General features: G+C 45.0%; 2 protein-coding genes across 2 annotated transcripts in view; one reads left to right on the top strand and one right to left on the bottom strand.

Annotated features, from left to right (window-relative positions):
• Positions 1-6,573: 6,573 nt before the first annotated feature.
• RPS6 (ribosomal protein S6) lies at positions 6,574-13,538 on the top strand. Its single transcript, XM_079959798.1, has 6 exons — positions 6,574-6,688; positions 7,514-7,645; positions 9,602-9,812; positions 10,872-11,018; positions 12,027-12,184; positions 13,389-13,538. Exons 1-6 carry the CDS (start codon positions 6,683-6,685, stop codon positions 13,482-13,484), a joined length of 750 nt encoding a protein of 249 aa, XP_079815924.1. The 5' UTR covers positions 6,574-6,682; the 3' UTR covers positions 13,485-13,538.
• A 276-nt stretch (positions 13,539-13,814) lies between these two features.
• DENND4C (DENN domain containing 4C) overlaps positions 13,815-20,671 on the bottom strand; it is a 92,989-nt gene continuing 86,132 nt past the window's right edge. Inside the window, exons 30-33 of the mRNA XM_079959098.1 lie at positions 20,430-20,547; positions 18,969-19,122; positions 18,486-18,550; positions 13,815-17,729 (exon numbers count right to left, since the gene is read on the bottom strand). Coding sequence (XP_079815224.1) covers positions 17,593-17,729; positions 18,486-18,550; positions 18,969-19,122; positions 20,430-20,547 — 474 coding nt within the window. The 3' untranslated portion in view covers positions 13,815-17,592. The remainder of the gene's footprint in view (positions 17,730-18,485; positions 18,551-18,968; positions 19,123-20,429; positions 20,548-20,671) is intronic.

Here is a 20,671-nt window from a genome sequence, read left to right as displayed (position 1 = left end):
TGTTTTGCGGGGGGAGGCGGTTAAAGTTTTGTTTTAAGTGCATGGGACTTTTCATGGGCAAAACCCGCACCCAAAGCTTTGCAGGGCCAAGTTCTTAGTCCGTCCGTCCCCGGAACGCTTGCTCAAGATAGATGAAGGGATCCAAACACGACGGGGTGGGGAGGAAAAGCGTGCCTGGCAGCGGAGCCAGGCGGTCTGCCTGCAGTGCGCAGTCATGGGGCAGGCCGGGCAGAGAGGCAAGTGAAGGGGCCTTGCATGTTTCAGGATGCGCCCAGGCTTGGGGTGCAGGGAATAGGAAAGGCCTTTGGGAGAAGGTGACCCCGTTGCTTAAAGTATAAAACCCTGCCGTTGCCCAGATATGCCACCAGGTCTTGTTTTATTTAAATGTGAGCTGAATTGTACAGTTGGAAAGGGACCCCAAGGGTCATTGAGTCCAACCCACTGCAGTGCAGGCATCTCAACTAAAGTATCCATGGCCAACCCCTGCTTGAAAACCTCCGAGGAAGGAAAAATCACTGCCCCCCCAACTTCTTTCTGCCCCCTTCCCCATCTTCACAACTTCTATGGCAGCAGGTGTCTCACACCAAATGGAAGTGATCTGTAGAAAGGACTCATGTGAAAGTTGTACGTCCCTTTGTTAACAATGAATCGCCTTTAATTGAAAACAACCAGTGCTTTTTCTTCCGGAAAAAAGGTGGAGGAACTCACCACCATTGCCATCGTTTTAGCCCCACCACACACATACTAATTCCCCCCCCCCCCGGGCCGCCATCTTGTGCCCCTGAGTCAGGCAATTGTTCATCTATGTTGTCTGAAACAAAGGTGGGAACCCTTTTCCCTTCCATTGACCCATAGGAAAAATCCATTTGCAGCTGCAGCTGATACCTGCTCAAGGCCAAGCGGGCAGTGTTTGCTGCACTGCAAGATTGCAAAGTCCTCTCCCCACAATCTGAGTCTCTCTCTCTCTTCCATCTCTAGGGTGCATAGAATTAGGTTCCTCTCAGGTTCCTCATCCCAGCTGTAAACTGCCTTGCAATGGTTCTCCAAGGCGTTGCAGGTAGCAGTTGCTCCCAGGCTTACCTAGATATACCAAGGACTGACCCACTAGGCGGCCTTTTTATGCAACATGCAGGTTACTGAAAAAGCAAATAGTAGTGACATTCAAGGAAGACAACTGCCTCTCTAAGGCTTTGTAAGGTTCAGTTGCAAAGCAGTAGGAATCAGGCCTATCTAATTACCCAAAACTGTTGGTATCATACCTGCATTTCTTTAATTATAAATAAGCACCCAGAAACTAAAGGAGACCATCTTTCCTTCTGCATTGTCTTCCTTTTAATGTAGCATCAAGCTGCTGCTTTTTATCCTGTTCACAAACATGCAGTGGTGCCTCGGGTTAAGTACTTAATTCGTTCCAGAGGTCAGTACTTAACCTGAAACTGTTCTTAACCTGAAGCACCACTTTAGCTAATGGGGCCTCCTGCTGCTGCTGTGCCACCGGAGCACAATTTCTGTTGTCATCCTGAAGCAAAGTTCTTAACCCGAGGTACTATTTCTGGGTTAGCGGAGTCTGTAACCTGAAGTGTATGTAACCCGAGGTACCACTGTACTTGAAAGGGGAGGAGGGCAAGAACCTAAATTGGTGCACGGGCCCAGCTGCAATATTCTGAGCGACGTAAACGAAGGAAACATCACGCAGCTTTGCATGCTTGCGAACACTGGGAAGCTGGAACAGGAACAGCAGAAGGGAAAATGACCTGTGCTACTCAAATACATCAATAGGATCTAGGGAAAAAGAAGGAGACGTTTTTCTGAACAATCGTGACACGTTCTTGGCTGGGAACAGGGTCGCGTCGCTTGTTGGACATGCAAAACTAAACAGAACGGCGCACTTCCTGTCGCCTGCGGTCTCGTGTTTCTTTTGTTTCATTAGCTGTAAAGCTAATCCGCAGAATGTCATTCTGGGGAAGAAACTGTACGGGAGATGGAATGACATCAGTGCAGAGTCAGAGAGACGAGATCATTGTAAAGGGAGACCGGAGACTTGCAGTGTAGTGTGAACTCCCAGGCTGTGGCACGTCCAGTTCCACTCTGGATGTACTAACCCTTAGAACAGAGCCATAGGGGGGGGGGGCATTGATCCCAGAGCAGTTTGGGGAGGTGCATTCCTCTTTTTTAAAAAAGTTTTTTTATTAACAATCTCAACATATCAAAATATCAAAACATATCATATTCATTCTTTTCCCCCTTTCCCCCACCTCCCCATCAAACCCTCCCTCCCTACCCCCCGAGACTTCCTTCAGCTCCTCTCTCTGATTTCTCAACACGTATTATTCTCTGCATACTGTAAAATTGTATAAATCCTTATATTATCTATCTGCTATGTTAACAATCAATAAATTTGTGTATGTTTATTCAAAACCTGCCAAGGAGTCCAATTCATTTTGTTGTCTTTTTAAGTAATTTGTAAAAAGTTCCCATTCTTCTCTGAAGTCAAAGTTGTCCTTATCTCGCAGTTTATATGTCAGTTTAGCCAGTTCTGCATAGTCCATCAATTTCTCTTGCCACTGTTCTTTTGTCGGGGTTTCCTCATTCTTCCATCCTTGTGCTATCAAGACTCTTGCCACTGTTGTAGCATAAATAAATAAATTCTTTGTTTTCCTTGGCAGGTCTTGTCCTAAAATCCCTAACAAAAATGTTTCTGGTTTTTTTTTTACAAATGTGATTTTAAACGTTTTCTTCAATTCATTATATATCATTTCCCAATTTTTTTAAATTTCTCTACATTCCCACCACATATGATAAAAGGTCCCTTCCTTTTCTTTACATTTCCAACATATGTTTGACCCGGTTTTATACATTTTTGCTGGTGTTATATACCATCTGGGGAGGTGCATTCCTTACAACGCCCTGCCGTGTCCTGAGCTGTTGCGTCCTTCTCTTAACCTGGGATGCGGGTGGCGCTGTGGTCTAAACCACTGAGCCTCTTGGGCTTGCTGATCAGAAGGTCAGTGGTTCGAATCCCCGCAACGGGGTGAGCTCCCATTGCTCTGTCCCAGCTCCTGCCAATCTAGCATGCAAGTAGAAGATAAACTGCGTTTTCATGCGCTCTGGTTTCCATCACGGTGTCCCATGGCACAAGAAGGAGTTTCCATCACGGTGTCCCATGGCACAAGAAGGAGTTTAGTCCTGCTGGCCACATGACCCGGAAAGCTGTCTGTGGACAAACGGTGGCTCCCTCAGCCTGAAAAGCGAGATGAGCGCCGCAACCCCATAGTCGCCTTTGACTGGGCTTAACCGTCCAGGGGTCCTTTACCTTTTTCCTTTCTCTTAACCTGGCTTAAGGTTGTCATCTGAACTCGCCAGATGCTTAACTGTTAATCAATTGCAATCAACCCACCATTTGAAAAATAAGACTTTAGAGACATCTTGCCCCAAAATGGCAACTAGGCATCCTGTTATGGTAGTTGTAACCTTGGTTTAAGGACCCATTTGGCGCCTAGTTTATATACCTGAGTTTCTAACACTGATGCCAACCAACTCAGCGATGCTCCAAACACCTTCCCATGCATTAGTGCTGAAAAGCATTCTGCTAGCGTTGCAATTGTTAAGAGCCAATTATGAACCTCAAAAGCTCCTTTCAGGAACACAGGAAAAAGGTGCCTGCCTTATACGGAAGCGGACTATTGGCATCAATCTAGCTCAGCATTGTCAACATGACAACCGGCAGCAGCCCTCCAGGGGTATTTCCTAGCCTTATCAGGAGTTGCCAGCATTTGACCCTGGGACCTTTGAATGCAAACCACGGGCTCTGCCATTGGGCAGGGGAGATAAGAAGCCAGCAGGACAGTCCATTTCTGCAGGGTAAATTGACTTGAAAGCCTTTTCAAAACAGCATCTTTGAAATGTGCATTTCTTCGTCATCTCAGAAAGGGCCGGTGCTTATGCATAAAATCTACCGATCTGTATAAATTCAACCAGGTATTTGATGGTTCAAAGAACACTTGTCCCTGGCACCTATGAGAGTACCTATGTAACTGTCCTCAAATGTTTTTAGATATTCTTAATGTTTTTAAATGTTTATTTTTGCATTGTTTTTCAACTTTTTTGTTTGCCACCTTGGGCAAACAAAAGCGATGGAAGGATGGAATAGAAATGTAATGAATATGATTTAATAGTTTCACTGTGTCATTTCTGTCTAGCTGGAAGAATTTCTGATATCCTAGCAAAGTGTTAGCTCATGTACCCAAAGCAAGAAAGTGGATACTTAGGCACCATTAGGTTATATTCTCTAGCCTTAGACACATAATTTTTTTTAATTGTTACTGGTTTTCAGTAACATAGCAATGAACAACTTGTTAGCTTGGGGTTCAGAGATTATTATAATCAATGATTCCGCCACCTAGTCTATATCAACTCAAATGGTTCATCTATCTTGGGTAGCTTTGGCAACACAGCCATAACTATTACTCTACAGTGGTACCTCGGGTTAAGTACTTAATTCGTTCCAGAGGTCCATTCTTAACCTGAAACTGTTCTTAACCTGAAGTACCACTTTAGCTAATGGGGCCTCCTGCTGCCGCCGGAGCACGATTTCTGTTCTCATCCTGAAGCAAAGTTCTTAACCTGAAGCACTATTTCTAGGTTAGTGGAGTCTGTAACCTGAAGCGTATGTAACCTGAAGCATATGTAACCTGAGGTACCACTGTACTATGGCTAGAGGCGGGATAGTTGGCCCTATAGCAGTTTCCAAACCAAAACGTGGGGGTGGAGGGGGCACTGGATGCAGGGGAAAATCAGAAGAACACCTTTTCTAAACGTCAAAGTATGTATTTGTACCCAAACTCCAGTTTTGCCCGCCCTGAATCTCTAGCCTGAGAGAGGGAGGGAAAGTTCACTTTCTCAGCTTCCTGCATACTTTTATATACCCCCACCCCAGATTCCCACCCACCCACCCACTCATGGGTGTACCTAAGATTTTTGTTGGGGGTGGGGAAGAATGTCAGTTAGCTATGCATTTTTTATTTATTTTTTTATTGGGGGGCAGCTGCCTCTCCCTGCCCCCTCCGGCTAATAAGCCCATGCACCCACGAAAATGGAAAAGGTCCGACCGTTGTCACTTTTCTTGGTTATTCCAGCTCCCTGACCCTTTTGAATGCACCTTTTTTTACCAACTGGTCTTAACCACCGCCTGGATTAGAAATGCCAAGAGCTTTTATCTACGCTGCCTTGAAGAAGCCCAAGTCCTCGAAGAACAGAAGAGTAGCCTTCCTGGATCAAGCCAGACAACCACCTGGTTCACTGGCACTCTGTTCTCACAGCGGCCAGGGGAACCTGCAGGCAGACTCCGACCCTCCAAGTGTCCCTATTTTCGAGGGACAGTCCCAGATTTACAGAAGCCGTCCTGGTTTCTGAATTGATCACAGAATGTCCCGCTTTTCCTTAAAGGTAAAGGTAAAGGGACCCCTGACCATTAGGTCCAGTCGTGGCTGATTCTGGGGTTGCGACACTCATCTCGCTTTATTGGCCGAGGGAGCCGGCGTACAGCTTCCGGGTCATGTGGCCAGCATGACTAAGCCGCTTCTGGCGAACCAGAGCAGCGCACGGAAATGCCGTTTACCTTCCCGCCGGAGCGGTACCTATTTATCTACTTGCACTTTGACGTGCTTTTGAACTGCTAGGTTGGCAGGAGCAGGGACCAAGCAACGGGAGCTCACCCCATCGCGGGGATTTGAACCGCCGACCTTCTGATCAGCAAGTCCTAGGCTCTGTGGTTTAACCTACAGCGCCACCCGTTTCCCCTTAGGACTAATTTCATCAGAGAAATGTTGGAGGATATGGCGTTGTGCCACCCCCAAGTTTAGAAAATAAGTAACCATGCAATGTTTAGAAGACATCTTGAAGGCAGCCCTGTATAGGGAAGTTTTTAAATGTTTTATTATATTTTTATATATGTTGGAAGCCACCCAGAGTGGCTGGGGCAATGCAGTCAGATGGGGAGGGGAGGGGAGTACAAATGTGATGATGTTGGTGGAATAGGATGTCCCTAATTTCATCGGAGAAATGTTGCAGGATATCGAGTTATGCAACCCATGAGCCAGGGAGATAAGTAACTATACAACCTTTAGGACATCCCTAATTTCATCAGAGAAATGTTGGACGATATGGAGTTGTGCCACCTCCAAGTTTAGAAAATAAGTAACTATGCAATGTTTAGAAGACATCTTGAAGGCAGGCCTGTAGAAGGGATTTTTTTAAATGTTTTATTATGTTTTTATATATGTTGGATGCCATTCAGAGTGGCTGGGGCAATGCAGTCAGATGAGGGCTTACAATTATTATTATTATTATGGAATAGGGCATCCCTATTTTCATCAGAGAAATGTTGGAGGGAATGCTGTGGTTCCCATCAATTCCCATTGAGAATATGCAGCAGTCCAAAACTCCTCTATTTCTCCATTCCTTCCTCTGAATGAAAGAGTTTTATTCGCAAGACCACAGCAGCTGCCCATTCTACCTTTTTTCCTATCTCTATCGGCTCGCCGAGGAGCTCCCGCTGAGCCCAGAGGGGGGCGGGCCCTTCTAAACTCTCGCGAGATCCCGCGCGGGAGCCTCTCTGACTTCCGGCCGAGCGGAAGCGCGTCCTCTTTCCCGTGGCGGACCCGAGGCGAGCTGTGCCGGCGCCATGAAGGTAGGTGTTGCGGGGCGCGGAAGGGGCGCAAACCGCCCCCGCCCCCGGGAAATAGAGGCCCCGGCAGGTCGAGGGGCCCCGGCGGGAGGCGACGGGGCAGGCGGCGGGCGAGGGAGCGCGGCCCCGTCGGCGGATGGAGGCCGATGCGGGGAAGCGGCGCGGCGGCCCCGGCCTCTCTTCCCCGCTCCTGAGAGGAGCTCTCGCGCGGTGTGTCATCTCGCGGAAATTCCTGTTAACCCTTCAGACCCCCCGCCCACCCCGTGCGTCTTGAGCGCTTAGCAGTGGTGGCCAAGCTTGGCCCTCCAGTGGTTTTGGGACTACAATTCCCATCATCCCTGACCACTGGTCTTGTTAGGTAGGGATGATGGGTGTTGTAGTCCCAAAACAGGTGGAGGGCCAAGTTTGGCCGCCACTGGTAAAGGAGGCAGCGTTTCTCGTCCTCGTGGAACAGTGGTTCTCAACCTGTGGGCCCCCAGATGTTCTTGGACTACAACTCCCATCATCCCTGAGCTCTGGCCTTGCTAGCTAGGGGTGATGGCCAAGCTTGGCCATGCATGATCTAGAGCAGTGGTGGCCAAGCTTGGCCCTCCAGCAGTTTTGGGACTACAATTCCCATCATCCCTAGCTAACAGGACCAGTGGTCAGGGATGATGGGAACTGTAGTCCCAAAACTGCTGGAGGGCCAAGTTTGGCCGCCACTGGTAAAGGAGGCAGCGTTTCTAGTCCTTGTGGCGCCTGGTGGAAGACGACGGGGCTCAATGCCGCCCAGGGGAACCCCTTGAGACTCTTTGCAGACCTGAGTGTGGCTTCTTCTCTCCCCCGCAGCTGAACATCTCTTTCCCAGCCACCGGCTGCCAGAAACTCATTGAAGTGGACGATGAGCGCAAGCTGCGCACCTTCTATGAGAAGCGCATGACCACAGAAGTCTCCGCGGATGCTCTTGGTGAGGAGTGGAAGGTGAGGCTGGCTTCATAAGGCTTGTTGCATGTGTGCAAAATGGGGCTGAGAAAGTAGTGGCGGTGAGAAAATTTAGGGTCTGTGGGTTGCCACTTTGGTTCTTGCCAAATGCCAGGTTCCCTGTGCTGCTGTGCTCGGGGTCTGCCTGCAGGTTCCCCTGGCCGCTATGAGAACAGAGTGCCGCTGAGCCTGGTGGTCATCTGGCCTGATTCAGGAAGGTTGTTCTTAGGTTCTTCTTGGGCTTCTTCAAGGCAGCGTAGACAAAAGCTCTTGGCATTTCTAATTCAGGCGGTGGCTAAGGCCAGTTGGTAAAGAAAGGGGTATTCAAAAGGGTCAGGGGGCTGGAATAACTCCCCCACCGGGAAAAGTCGCAATGGTTGGAGTATTTCCTTTTGAGTGGTTGGTTGGTAAGGTTGCCACCTTTGTTCTGGCAAAATACAGGACAGGGTGGGAGTTGGGAGGGTCTGATCAATCCATTGCAATCTATTGCAGCCTAACAGTATGGGCCCTCTGGAATCTGTTGCCCAAAGACATACACATGAATTTGTAAAAGTGTGCTGGGCTACCCAGAGCTGAAATACACACCCTTTCAACCTCATGCAATTGGAGAGGATCCCTAATTTGGCAGAGAGAGAGGACCTGAAATACAGGACAAAACTATCAATACAGGATGTAGCCTGCGTTATACAGGACAGGTGACAACCTTATTGTCTGGTGTCTTGTCCAGAGGCCCTCATGGATTCATATTGAATGAGAACTCTGGGAGTTACTGAGTTACACTTTGGGCCCATCTAATTATTCCTGAGGGGTTGTTTCAGTATTTGGGGATGAATTGTTCCTAGGCTACCTGCAGATCTCAGGGATTGAACCTGGGAGCCTTTGAATGAATGCAAAGCTACTACTACCACTGAAGGCATGGGCCTTACCCAAATGGATTTGGGTGCATGGTTGTGACTGCATCTGTGTTTACCCATCAGTCTGAGAGAGAGTGAGCTCAGAGTTTAGTGGTGGCATTGCTACTCCTGTCCACAAATCTCTGCATGCAATAGCAAACTCCTTACCTGCATTCTCACCTGTGTGTTGATGGTGAGTTGGCAGGGAGTCTGGAAAATACATAAGTTAGCAAAGCGATGGTGGGTTGGAGTTCAGAACGCTGCCAGGGAAAGTGGCTTAGGGAGAGGTGTGGTGATGTGATACAGCATGAAAATTGTGAGTAAATGCGCTTAATGAGTTTGCGACTTTGAGAGTAAATTCACTTCTGTTCAAGTGTGCTAACTTAATGACTTCTGCAGAGCAGGGAATCCAACAGCAATTTTCCTTTATGCATAGCAATCTTAGTATTGAAGCATCTGTGGGGAGCATGTGTATACCCATTTGCCCCCAAAGTTGGGAGGTTATGTTAGTGGGATTCAATTTTAGTGGAAATCAAACAGATCAAAACAGCGTCTGTTTTGTTAACATCCTTGTGTTTGTGGGCTTCATGTTCATGTATTAGAAATGGAATTCAGCGATCTGATTAAATGCCTGGGCCATGGTATGATGCACTGGGAGATTGTCACATGTTGGCCCTTATAGGGAAAACATTCCATGTGAAAACAGTAGACTGTGCATCATAAATAAAGTGAATTTGCTTTAAATCGCTGGACTTGCCATTTTTTTTACATTCAAGACAGATTCCACAATTTCGCTAAGGAATCATGATCAATAGGCATAATATGGTAGTATTGTAGAAGTTCTGGAACATGGTTACAATATTGGTCAAGCCAGGCAATCTCAGCAGGTCTAGTTGTTGATGCTCAAAATGAAGAAAGGCAATGTTCTTTCCGCCAGTGCAATTGAGTTTATATTTAGCGGCATCTGTTACCTGTATAGGGAGAAAAGAATGAGAAATTGAACTTACGCTCTTAAATTGGTCCCCCTTGAGAGAAAGGTCTAAGCTCCTCGTCTTTGTTTCAGGGATACGTTGTCCGCATCAGCGGTGGCAATGACAAGCAAGGCTTCCCCATGAAACAGGGGGTCCTGACTCACGGACGTGTCCGCCTGCTTCTCAGCAAGGGCCACTCATGTTACCGCCCTAGAAGGACTGGAGAAAGGAAGCGCAAATCTGTTCGGGGTTGCATTGTTGATGCCAATTTAAGCGTCTTGAATTTGGTCATTGTAAAGAAAGGTAAGGGTCGTCGTCGTCCCCCCAGCAATTAGGGCTGTACATTTCAGGCTCAAAAACTCCTGCCCTACCAGCAGGACTGAGTCACTTCCAGATTCAGCATGTATACACGGTCACACACGTAAACGGGTCTGCCTGTACTGTGCCCTGCCCTCTAAGGGGCTATCCTGGGTTTATCTAGGAATCTGGATCTGTTTTTACTGTTGTTGTTTTATGTAGGACAAGTGCTTTTTAAACATAGGGCTCAGCTATACAGCTACAAATAAAATGTTTTAAGTGACACGTGATGGTGATGGCGAGCCTTTTGGAAAATTCAATGTATTTTTTAAAAAAAGCATTTTCGAACAGCTTTTAGATGTGTGTAGATTCTACCATAGTGAAGATAGCAAAGGGAAAGAGGCAGATAATTTTGCTCTGGACTGTGAACTGCTAAGGGCCTGGCATATTAAATTTCCAACAGATTTATAGCTTTGATGGCAAAATGTGTCCAAAAAGCTCACTTGCACTTGTCCTGGAGCAAGGTCTAAAACTCCTAGGTTGGGACCAGCAACATTTATCCCCAGCTCCGTCTAGGTTTCAAATGTGTCTTCATTGCCTGATTCATCTGTGCCTAACCTTAAGGTTGCCACCAATAATACTTTTTCTGAACAAGCACCAAGAATAAAATTTCAGGCTTGATTACCCTCTGAGCAGAATTCAAGGTGCTATCTTTGAATCTCTGATTACACTACTAGATGTTGGGGTTTTAGGAAATACTCAGCTTTTAGCAAATTAAAATGGCTGTTCTCAGATCTTGGGTCTGAATGGAATTTTTTTGATGTTGCTGCTACCAGTGAATTAAGGGAGGGAAACTAGGCAGTAGGAAATTCTATACATAGTATTGCTTGTTCTAGAGAGCAGAAGTTAATGAGGACTGGGTGACTCAAGTTTCCGCATGCATTATCTTGAGATACTTGAATTTGAAAGGGATAGGAGGCCAGAGTCTCAGGTGTGCGGGGCAAGGAGCTTGGCTTCTGAGTCTAGCTCTTGCTAAGAATAATCTTTCTGGTCTGGCAACTTCAGGAGAGAAAGATATTCCTGGACTGACTGACACCACTGTGCCTCGCCGGCTTGGTCCCAAGAGGGCTAGCAGGATCCGAAAGCTGTTCAACCTCTCCAAAGAAGATGACGTCCGTCAGTATGTTGTGAGAAAGCCATTGAACAAGGAAGGTAAGAGGAATGAAGATAATGTTTTGGTTACCATACTTTCCCATCTATAATACGCCCCTGTGTATAAGACACGCCCCCTATCTGTATATTGGATGACCCCAGTTTTTTGACACAATTTTTGAGTCAAAAAACCTTGTCTAATACATGGAAAAATACGGTATTTTTGTTGCAACGGGTCTACCAGGTAAAACTAGTGATTGGCTGTGTATTCAGGTGCTATAGTGTCATTCCTGTCGGACTTGTAATTTTCACAGAAACGTAACTAGGCAGGGTGGGGGAAATTGGAACTGGGTGGGCATTTACCAATCTGCTTAGCTTTCAGACTGATGTCCAGTCAACAGACCATTTCAGCCACAGTGTTTTGATAATGGTATATGGCGACTCCACCAGCTGCCCATTTAGAGCACATTAGGACAAGTTCTACATGTGGCTCAACACACATGTGTAGATCTACTCCTCATTAGAGGGATGCTGGCCCGGCCAGGAGATGTCCTTTCTCCCTCTTTGGTACTGTGGAGGAGTTCTATGTGCATACATGCAGATCGCTTGCACATGCTTGTCAAATGTGTTTGTGAAGGGGGCAGTCTCGCCCATATGGTTCCATCCATCCCACATTGTTTTCAGATGTGTTGGGACATCTGAGCCCCGCCACCCCTTTGAGCTTCAAGGGTGGGTGGGATTAGTAAAATGGGTTGTGCGTTGCCCAGTACATTGCCTGTGGCATAGGTGAAGTTATAGGTATTTTTATCACAGTGCAGATGGAAATGTGTGTTCTTGAGGGCAGGTGCAAACTGATTACAGCTTTTCCTTGCACATTACCAGTTGCCTGTGTTCCAGTCTGAATAGGGCAGAATAAATGCAGAATGTCTTCTTCAAGTCTGTAGCCTTATACGTGTTGGGCAGGTTTTAGTTCCAGTGGTAGAGAAACGAGCTGAACTGCAATTGTAGATTCCTTGCTGTGGACTTGACAACAGCTGCCCTGTTGATTGTGCTCATGTCTGTTCTTAGGCAAGAAACCCAGGACCAAAGCACCCAAGATTCAGCGCTTGGTCACTCCCAGGGTCCTGCAACACAAGCGCAGGCGTATTGCTCTGAAGAAGCAGCGTACCCAAAAGAACAAGGACGAAGCTGCAGAATATGCCAAGCTTCTGGCTAAAAGAATGAAGGTATACTTAGTTCTGTGCAGCTTCTGGCTTATCTGGATTCTGAGTCCTCCCCATCCATCCTCAAGGCACATTCGGCATTTATTTTTGATTACACCCATTAAGCACAATATGTTAATTACTGGCTGATTTAAACCGGGGGTGAGAAACTTCTTTGAGCCCATGCATGGATTCCTTTCTGGGCAGCCTTGCAGCGGCCACATCTCATTGGTGGGCAGGGTCAGAGGCCAAGGTGGAAGGATGATAATGCCTCCCTCCTTCTTACCTGGATGGGAGGATAGAGGGTTTGTGTCTGCTTGTAAGAAACTATCTTTCTTGTATGTGAGACGGATGCCAGCCTACAGAAAGCTAGTTTCTTAAAAACGCACTCACCCTCTATCCCTTCATCCAGGTAAGCAGGGGGCATTATCAGAGTTAAGGCAAACACATTCACGAAGGGTGAAAAGCAGGGCCAGTATTGGCCGGGGAAGGGAGTCTCTTCTTTGGACAGTCCAGGGGCCAAATGGGAGAGGCTGAGAATCACAGAGCCTGAGGTTCCCCACCCCTACATTTTGAACAGTCCACTACCTAGCAGAATGATATTGGCATAGTTGGTAACTGACCTCTTATCTTGGAAGATGCACAGGTGAGAACTGTGGTAACAAAGATGGAAGGGTATGAAGCATCATTTATAGAAAAGAATAGCCTTCAGGCCTTCGGACACCATGGTTAGTACAGTGGTACCTCGGGTTAAGTACTTAATTCGTTCCAGAGGTCCATTCTTAACCTGAAGCATCACTTTAGCTAATGGGGCCTCCTGCTGCTGCTTCTCATCCTGAAGCAAAGTTCTTAACCCGAGGTACTATTTCTGGGTTAGTGGAGTCTGTAACCTGAAGCGTATGTAACCCGAGGTACCACTGTAATTGTGTGAGGGGCTCCTGTAGGGGATGAAGGCAGTTGCTTTTTGTGAGTTCCTCCCCTCTTTCCCATTGGCAACCCTATGAAGGAAGGACCCTGCTACACATGTTGAGGCTCCCTGATGTTGGAAAACAGTTGCCCTCCAACTTGTGGAGGATGACAAGGGATGTGCGACTCGCATTTCCGTTCCCATGCCCCATGTGAGAATGTCTGAAAAGGACTTTACAGAATGCAGCTGTGTCTTTTTGTTGCAGAAACACTGTTTTGTACTGATATTTTGTACCTTCTTCCCTCCCCCCTTTTTTTTAAGGAGGCAAAGGAAAAACGGCAAGAGCAAATAGCCAAGAGGCGTAGACTTTCTTCTCTGAGAGCCTCCACATCTAAATCCGAATCAAGCCAGAAGTAAATGAGGAACTGTGTTCCTGAAAACATTAAATAAAACTTTTATGGTGAGATGGAACTGTTCATGTTATTTTTAAAAAAGAGACAAATCCCCATTTAAAGTTTAATGTTAGTATTCTGTTACCACATTAATCAATGGGTGTGCAAAACAAATGGCTGTTTGAGGCCTCTCTCCATATTGGAGACAGGTGTGGCACTTGGTTTGTTATCTTTCTCTTTTGTTGTCTGCCTTTCTTATGGCAGAACCTTGGAACTAGAAGCCACTGACCCCTCTCCTGCTTTGGAGCCTTTGAAAAACATTGCTTAAGAACAAAAGAAGTGCAAGAGACTAATATCAGACATTTGTACACTTTTATTTTTGATATAACATTTAACAAGTGGTTTCTAAATCACCCAGGGTACCTATGCAAAAGAGTCAATAAGAAACAAACTTATTAACAAAAATATTAAGATACCAGGTAGCTCAAAGCACAGTGAATTGATGACATTCAAATTCTGAAACCAGTACATGATTGTATTAGTAATTGAAACCTTCCCACCTTTCTCATGAAAATATAAAATTTGACCTCAAAGCAACTCATGTCGCTTTTAATGTTAAAAACAAAACAATCCCTTTTAATACTTGTACTCTGCAGGATTCTAGGTGTTTTATGGTCTGTTTCCCAACCCCCTAACATGCAGCACAGTGAATGTGGCAGAATAGGAACAGAACTGTAGCAAACTCCTCTTCTGGTTTAATATAGGGAATGCTCTAAAACACTATAAAAGTTTGATGCAGCCGGTGACCCCTTCATGCAGGGTTCTATTCCTGGCCCCTCTGTGCATCGGCAGAGCACGTATAAGGACCCCCTGTTCCCCTTCTTCTCTTTTCTGGACCCCACGTCTCGGCAATTACAAGCCAACTGGACGCACCTATGCTGGTCACCGCCAGAATACAGAAAGGAGCTTAAAAGGGTTTTCAAATGTAGCTAAGTAATTTTCAGTTTCTACGCTGCCACAGGTTGTAGAAAAGCATGGTATCTTTTTTCATTTCACAGCTCTTGCACTAGAATAAAAAGGAGCTTAAAAATACCCAAAAGTTAAAATTGTAGGCTGGCTTGCTTTGATTTAATTCCCCAAACCAGGTGTAAGCTTTTAGTATTTTAGAAACATCCCATATTAGCTTAACAGAGAGAGGGCCTAATTTATACTGAATACGTAGCATTTTACTTGGTTTGGTCAGCACAAATAACTAGCCCTATGAGTAATATGCCTGAAGTCCTAACTGTTCATCTATTTCCATACCTAAATACATCTTTTTTAAAAAAAATGGATGGGGAAAATGGATCTAAAAACAACTAAACTTTGTGGTTATTCTGTTAGTTTTCATTATTCTATAAAAGAGACTTTAACTGAACTGGGGTTTCATGACGCTTGCACTATAATTAATTTGCTACCATTAACTCCCAGTAATGATGTATAGTGGATAAGCTGCTGAGACATTTACTTCCAAGACATTTGCCCCCTTAAGATTCAACTTCATGTTAAAGTATGCATGGTTAATATGTATGTTTCATAGAGCCAAACTGTACACGTGGCACTAGCTTTCCTTAGGCAAACTTATTTGGGGTGTAAATTTCATTGAACTTTATGGGACTTCTCAGTGAACTTGCATAGGATCAGCCAGTAAGTGATATAAATTCTTCAAAAGCCTTGCGCTTCTGAAGATCCTTTCTACTACCTTATTACTCAAGCTGCCATACATAGTTCTCTTTCCCTAAGCAACCATGTTATTGGTCTTTACCTCTTTGTCAGCTGCTTTGATGGTTTTCCAAAGTGCACTCGTGATTAACATGTTATCAGAAACCAAATTAATAGCTAGCATTAAAAAAACTCGCTTAGACCAAATTAGCCCCCAATGAAATAAAATTTATAGAGAACTGTACCACACAGTCCCAGAATTTACAGACAGTTGAAAGGAAAACGATGGCACTTTTTAAAAAGCAGATGACAGCTTTGTTATGGGTCCAAAATATGGCATTAAATGCACTAAACTGAAGCTAGCATTTGTGTTACTTCACTGGTTAGCTAGAGTAACATTAGCAGCTCGGCCACATGGGAAGAGTCTATGCTGCCTTCACTCTAACATCTGCTTTCAGGCAATTAGGTTTCTCAAATTTGCTGGAGTAATAATGCAAGAACTTAAGTCTTTGGTGCTTATCCTCTGTTCTGCATTACAGCAGAAGTGCAGTGCCAACAGTTCAAACACAGCGAAAGGTTTTTAAAATGTGACTTGCTTTACCCTAAATGCTATTTGTTACAGCAAAAGAATTACCGCTAGCTAAAATGCCAAATTTTTTCTGCATAGTATCAATAGCCCAAATTGTTCCTGTTGATTTGCAGTAAGACGTAATTCAGAAACGGCAAAACTGAAATGGTAAGAAACAGCCTGCATAAACAAAACAAGAAAAGTTCCAAGTGCAATCTTTCATACATAACATTAATTTATAATGGAAATAGGAACATACCATAAAAGGTGTTTCGTAAGGGTTTTTATTTATAATAATCATTTGTAAATGAAAAAATGCATTGTATTTGAGAAAGGAACAAAGGGGGGATAAAACAGACATCCTACAAGCAACCTTAATATACTAGTCCCCCGCAATTTCAGAAAAATAGTGGTGGCGGGGGGGAGGAAAAGTATAAGGGAGACACTCTCTGCCTACTGTGCTCTTTCAAGGGACGGCTTTCACATTTAAAACATTTCCAGCAATATATTTTGAAATGTGGTTTAGTGTGAACACTAAGAGAGAATCTAGTCTAAAGTGCCAAACTATTCTGACAAGTGCAAAATTCTTGCTGTTACTGGAATAGTCACAATCCTGCCATGCTCCGCTCTAGCTTAGCGCTAGTGCAGTATGAAAGATTACAAGGGGCAGAAAACCCGCAGGATCAAGAATATGTGTGTACTTTTTAGTCATTATCCACAATCCCTCTTAATGGACTTGCTTCATAAAAGTAGTTAATGATACCATGACATCATCTGAAGTGAAGAGGAGGATAGCCATCTCTTAACTGTCCTTAAATGTTTCAGAAAACATCCATGTGACTGTCAAAAGACAGCTGTGAATGCAAGCATTCTCCCCCTCTCTGCAACAAACTGGTAATTAACCAGAGATATTTAAAAAGTTAAGATTAAAAATTAGCCTTTACACTCCTGGTAAACATATGTTCAAGTGTGTGAGTATAAATACATTTTAATATAGAAGTATTTAAACTGGACAGTGCAAAGAAAATGTCCCACAGGTTAAAAAGATGAGCAAGGAATGAGGCACCTGACAGCTTCAAGCTTTGCCCCAAAATACATATTATATACTTTCTTTTACACAAATGCTAAGACAGGTATATGTGGTCAATTTTCCCCACCCATATATGTACCCGATTCATTTACTCCCACTTTCCTTTATAGAGAGGCAACTGCCTTCAAAGCCACTCAGGGTAGGAACCCATCATTGTGGGGAGAACATTGTATGTACAGTTTGAGAATTATTTAAAGTAGTTATTCTATAAAAATGAGAAAAATACTATGCTTTACAATAGCCACAACAGCCTATATTCTTGCTACAGTCCAAGACAGTGATTGTTTTCCAAGAAGAAGATGGGCATTTAAAGCTACGGTTTGGTCTTTTGACCCAAGGGAAAAGAATTACAATTCAAAATGTACAAAATGTACATATACATGCAGCAAGTAGAGATCTCTCTTTTAAACTGATGGAACCATTCATAAAGAAACCAGTGTGCTCTTGGGCTAGAAGACAAATAAAACATTCCAACATTTCAAGTTTTAAAAAGCAAGACACCAATTAAAACGCCAGTCTCCGTTGTCGTTCTAAACATGACGCACAGGAAGGTTAAACTGTCAATTCAAAAGCCAATGACTTTGCACTAGCGTATTTGCACTTAATTCTTGGGGCTGGTATAGACATCGAACTGTCACAGAAGAGAGTGCTACATGTATTCCTGAACTGGACGCCAACAGCTATAGCTGAATCCAAATCAACACATTCGCCATTTTGTCCCTTTCCTCTGCTCTCTGTTTGTGGAGCTGCTACATGGCATCGTCTTTGCAGAGTTTATATGACAGGCGCCCCAAAGTATTTCCTGCACCACTCAACGCTGACACTGGGTGGAGCGTCGATCTTCTGCATCTTTTCAAGCACCTCGGCTGGAAGGCTTTTATAGGCAGCTCTGTACTCATTGTCAAAGGCCTCTGCAAAGAACGAAAGCAGAGCTTCAGTCAAGGGAGACGGAGAAGTTGTACTGACCTTTGGCTAAAGCTTTTCAACACTCTGCAAAACATCTCTTTCCATGCAGCAGAAAGCCATTCACAATGGAAATGGAAGGAGATTCTCTTAGGTAAAGATAGAATGCCTGGGCTAACACACACACACAAATATGAATGCACTGTCCATTCTGATTCATCCATTAAGCCTTTCAAATGTAAGCTACAACATTCCAGAAAAGCTAAATCTTGTTTTTAAGGGTGCCAAAGATACAGCAATTATTACAAGTTAGAAGAAACAATATTAAAGATTAGCTACAGTGGTGCCCCGCCAGACGAATGCCTCACAAGACGGAAAACCCGCTAGACGAAAGTGTTTTCCGTTTTGGAGGTGCTTCGCAAAACGAATTTCCTATGGGCTTGCTTCGCAAGACGAAAATGTCTTGCGAGTTCCTGCGGGGTTTTTTCCTCCCCCCCCCCTTTTTCTAAGCTGCTAATCCGCTTATCCAATAAGCCGCTATAAGCCGCTAATAGCGCTAAGCCGTCAATGGGCTTGCTTCGCAAGACGAAGAGAATCGTGGAACGGATTCTTTTCGTCTTGCGAGGCACCACTGTATGCTTTGCTTTTCCAGGTGAACTGATAATTTAAAAAGAAACGTATATGAAGAGTTAGTTTCTGGTTACAAGAATAATGACATCCAATTCCATTCATAAAACACACACACACACGCTTACGTGTCTTACCTATGTCAATATTCTCTCTCCCAAGTGAGACCAGGGACAGGAAAAGAATTTCTCTGTAAAAGCTCCTGCAAAATGCATGTTTAGAAATTAGACAAGTTCAGCATTTTCTTAAGAGATCCAACATTCGTCAGCTGCTTTCTGGGTAATGCAAATCACAAGGAAGGTGTTCTAAAAAGGCTCTAGATGTCAGTGGGACCTTTCATTATATAGTTGCCTCTTTGCAAGAGCAAAGCAGTAAAATTTTACACCAAACTTCCATATCGATATTTCTTATACTTCTGCATGCATATTTGCCATCTCTGCAGCGATCTTTGTCTCCAATGATTCCCATGGAAGCAACTGCATGCACCTTAATGCAGGTTAACTTCCCGCACAGATAGCTGAATGCTCCTATGCACAGTGCTAAATATGCAAGGAACTTTGAAAACCGCCACTACTTTTCCTACCCATATTTTTGTGGAGTCAGTGGCATTTCCCCTTTACCTTTGTCGTTTCCTATCTTGCTTAGTTTTCTGCACGAGAAGATTGATGGGTTTCACGACATCATTGTGCTGAATACTCAGTTTGATGTTCTCAGCTAAAGCGATTGTTGCTTGTTGCTCTTCTGAAACTGCAGAAGGTTTCTTTTCTGTAGAATCTAGAAGGGGGGGGGGAATCAACAAATTATGACTAAGAAAGGTGAAAAGCCATCAATGTAAGTAAAGAAAACTACAAGCAACAGAGAGGAAAGGCAGAGGTAGAGGAAAGGAAGAGACTAGAAAGGGGAAGACGGGAGAAAGAAAAGATGGAGAATGAAGGAAAAAATACAGGGCAAAGGAGGAGAGAGGAAGAAGTTTTGGCAACTGGAGGAGGAAAGGAGAAGCAGCTTTCAGGCTAGGGATTACAGCTGCACATAGAAGGTCCCTGATAGGAAATACAGTGGTATCTGCTTGCAGACGGGATCCGTTCCGGAGCTCCGGTCAGGTCCCAAGGCTTCCGCAACTGGAGGGACCACTTCTGTGCATGCAATCCATCCAGTAAACATTAGATGATCACCAGGGGTAGCTGGCTAAATTAGTCCTATTTAGGCCAGCATGGAGACCAGGGGAGAATAAGCTGTGGGATCCCAGAGCGGGTAATCTTCATAAAAAGGGAAGGGAAGGAAGGGGAATAAAAGATCAGGCTAATTTCAAGTTGAAACTATTCCAGGAGGAATAGTTCTGTCTCACAGGCCCTGCGGAAGGAAGTTAAATCCTGCAGGGCCCTTGTCTCATGGGACAGAGCATTCCACCAGGTCGGAGCCATCACCGAGAAGGCCCTGGCCCTGGTGGAGGATAATCTAACTTCCTTAGGGCCCGGGATCTCTAAACTATGATTATTCAAGGACCTTAAGGTCCTCTGCGGGGCATACCAGGAGTTATGTCACCCCTTTCCTGCAAAGCTAGCAGCCTCACCCTTTTTTGAACACCCTCCTTTGTGGAGTGTTCCCCCAGCCTCCTCTCCCTTCTCCTTGGGAGTCCTCCAGGCAGCTGCTGCCACCGTCCCTAGTCTCTGAGCTGCCCCAGACCCCACCCCAAAGAGAGGTGCCTCTCAGAGGCACCATTTGCCTGCGGAGCTTATAGCCAGGGCTGCTGCAATAACAGCTGTGCAAGCCTTTGGGAGGCAGAGACATGAGAGGGCATCAGAGGAAGGAAAGAGGGACAGGCCAGTGTTGCCCGCAGCAGACCATCATTCAAGGCACTGGTTGAAAACCACTGGCCTATTGCATTAGTAGATTGTACTAGCAACTAGCCTCCAAGCAGTTGTATCTAAGCTTTTCATCCACCAAGGCTGCGGTCTGAGTGCTGACCCATCAAGGAACATGGGCAGTCATTTTGGAAAAGATGGGCAAATATCGATGACCGTCGAGCACAGGTGAAGAGTCTTATTCTCAAAACAGGTTTTGAAATGTACACTTTTACTCACTGAAGTTTCTCCAAGATAGGTACAGAGGTTCCCCAGGTTCTTGGTGAAGATTGATATTGTCCCACAGAAGTTGGATAAACACTAGCTTGCTGTCCTGAGACAAATTTGACAGAGGAAGCTAGAAGAGAGGAAACACGCTTTCTTATCACTTTGTCACAGACCAAGCTCTCTTGCCAGCAGTTTTGCAATGGCGGGTGCACAATGCTAATTTCATCCTTTGCTGGCAGAGTTCTCTAGCGAGG

This window comes from Podarcis cretensis, assembly GCF_951804945.1.
Source record: "Podarcis cretensis genome assembly, chromosome: 17".
In the NCBI taxonomy this organism is placed as follows: domain Eukaryota; kingdom Metazoa; phylum Chordata; class Lepidosauria; order Squamata; family Lacertidae; genus Podarcis; species Podarcis cretensis.
The sequence above is the reverse complement of the archived record's forward strand: the minus strand, read 5'-3'. Positions and strand labels throughout refer to the sequence as shown.

Excerpts from the sequence above, each read along its gene's own strand:
- RPS6 (XM_079959798.1), top strand. Across the intron at positions 7,646-9,601 it reads CTCTTGGTGAGGAGTGGAAG|GGATACGTTGTCCGCATCAG; the intron begins GTGAGGCTGGCT and ends TCTTTGTTTCAG. Across the intron at positions 11,019-12,026 it reads AAAGCCATTGAACAAGGAAG|GCAAGAAACCCAGGACCAAA; the intron begins GTAAGAGGAATG and ends GTCTGTTCTTAG.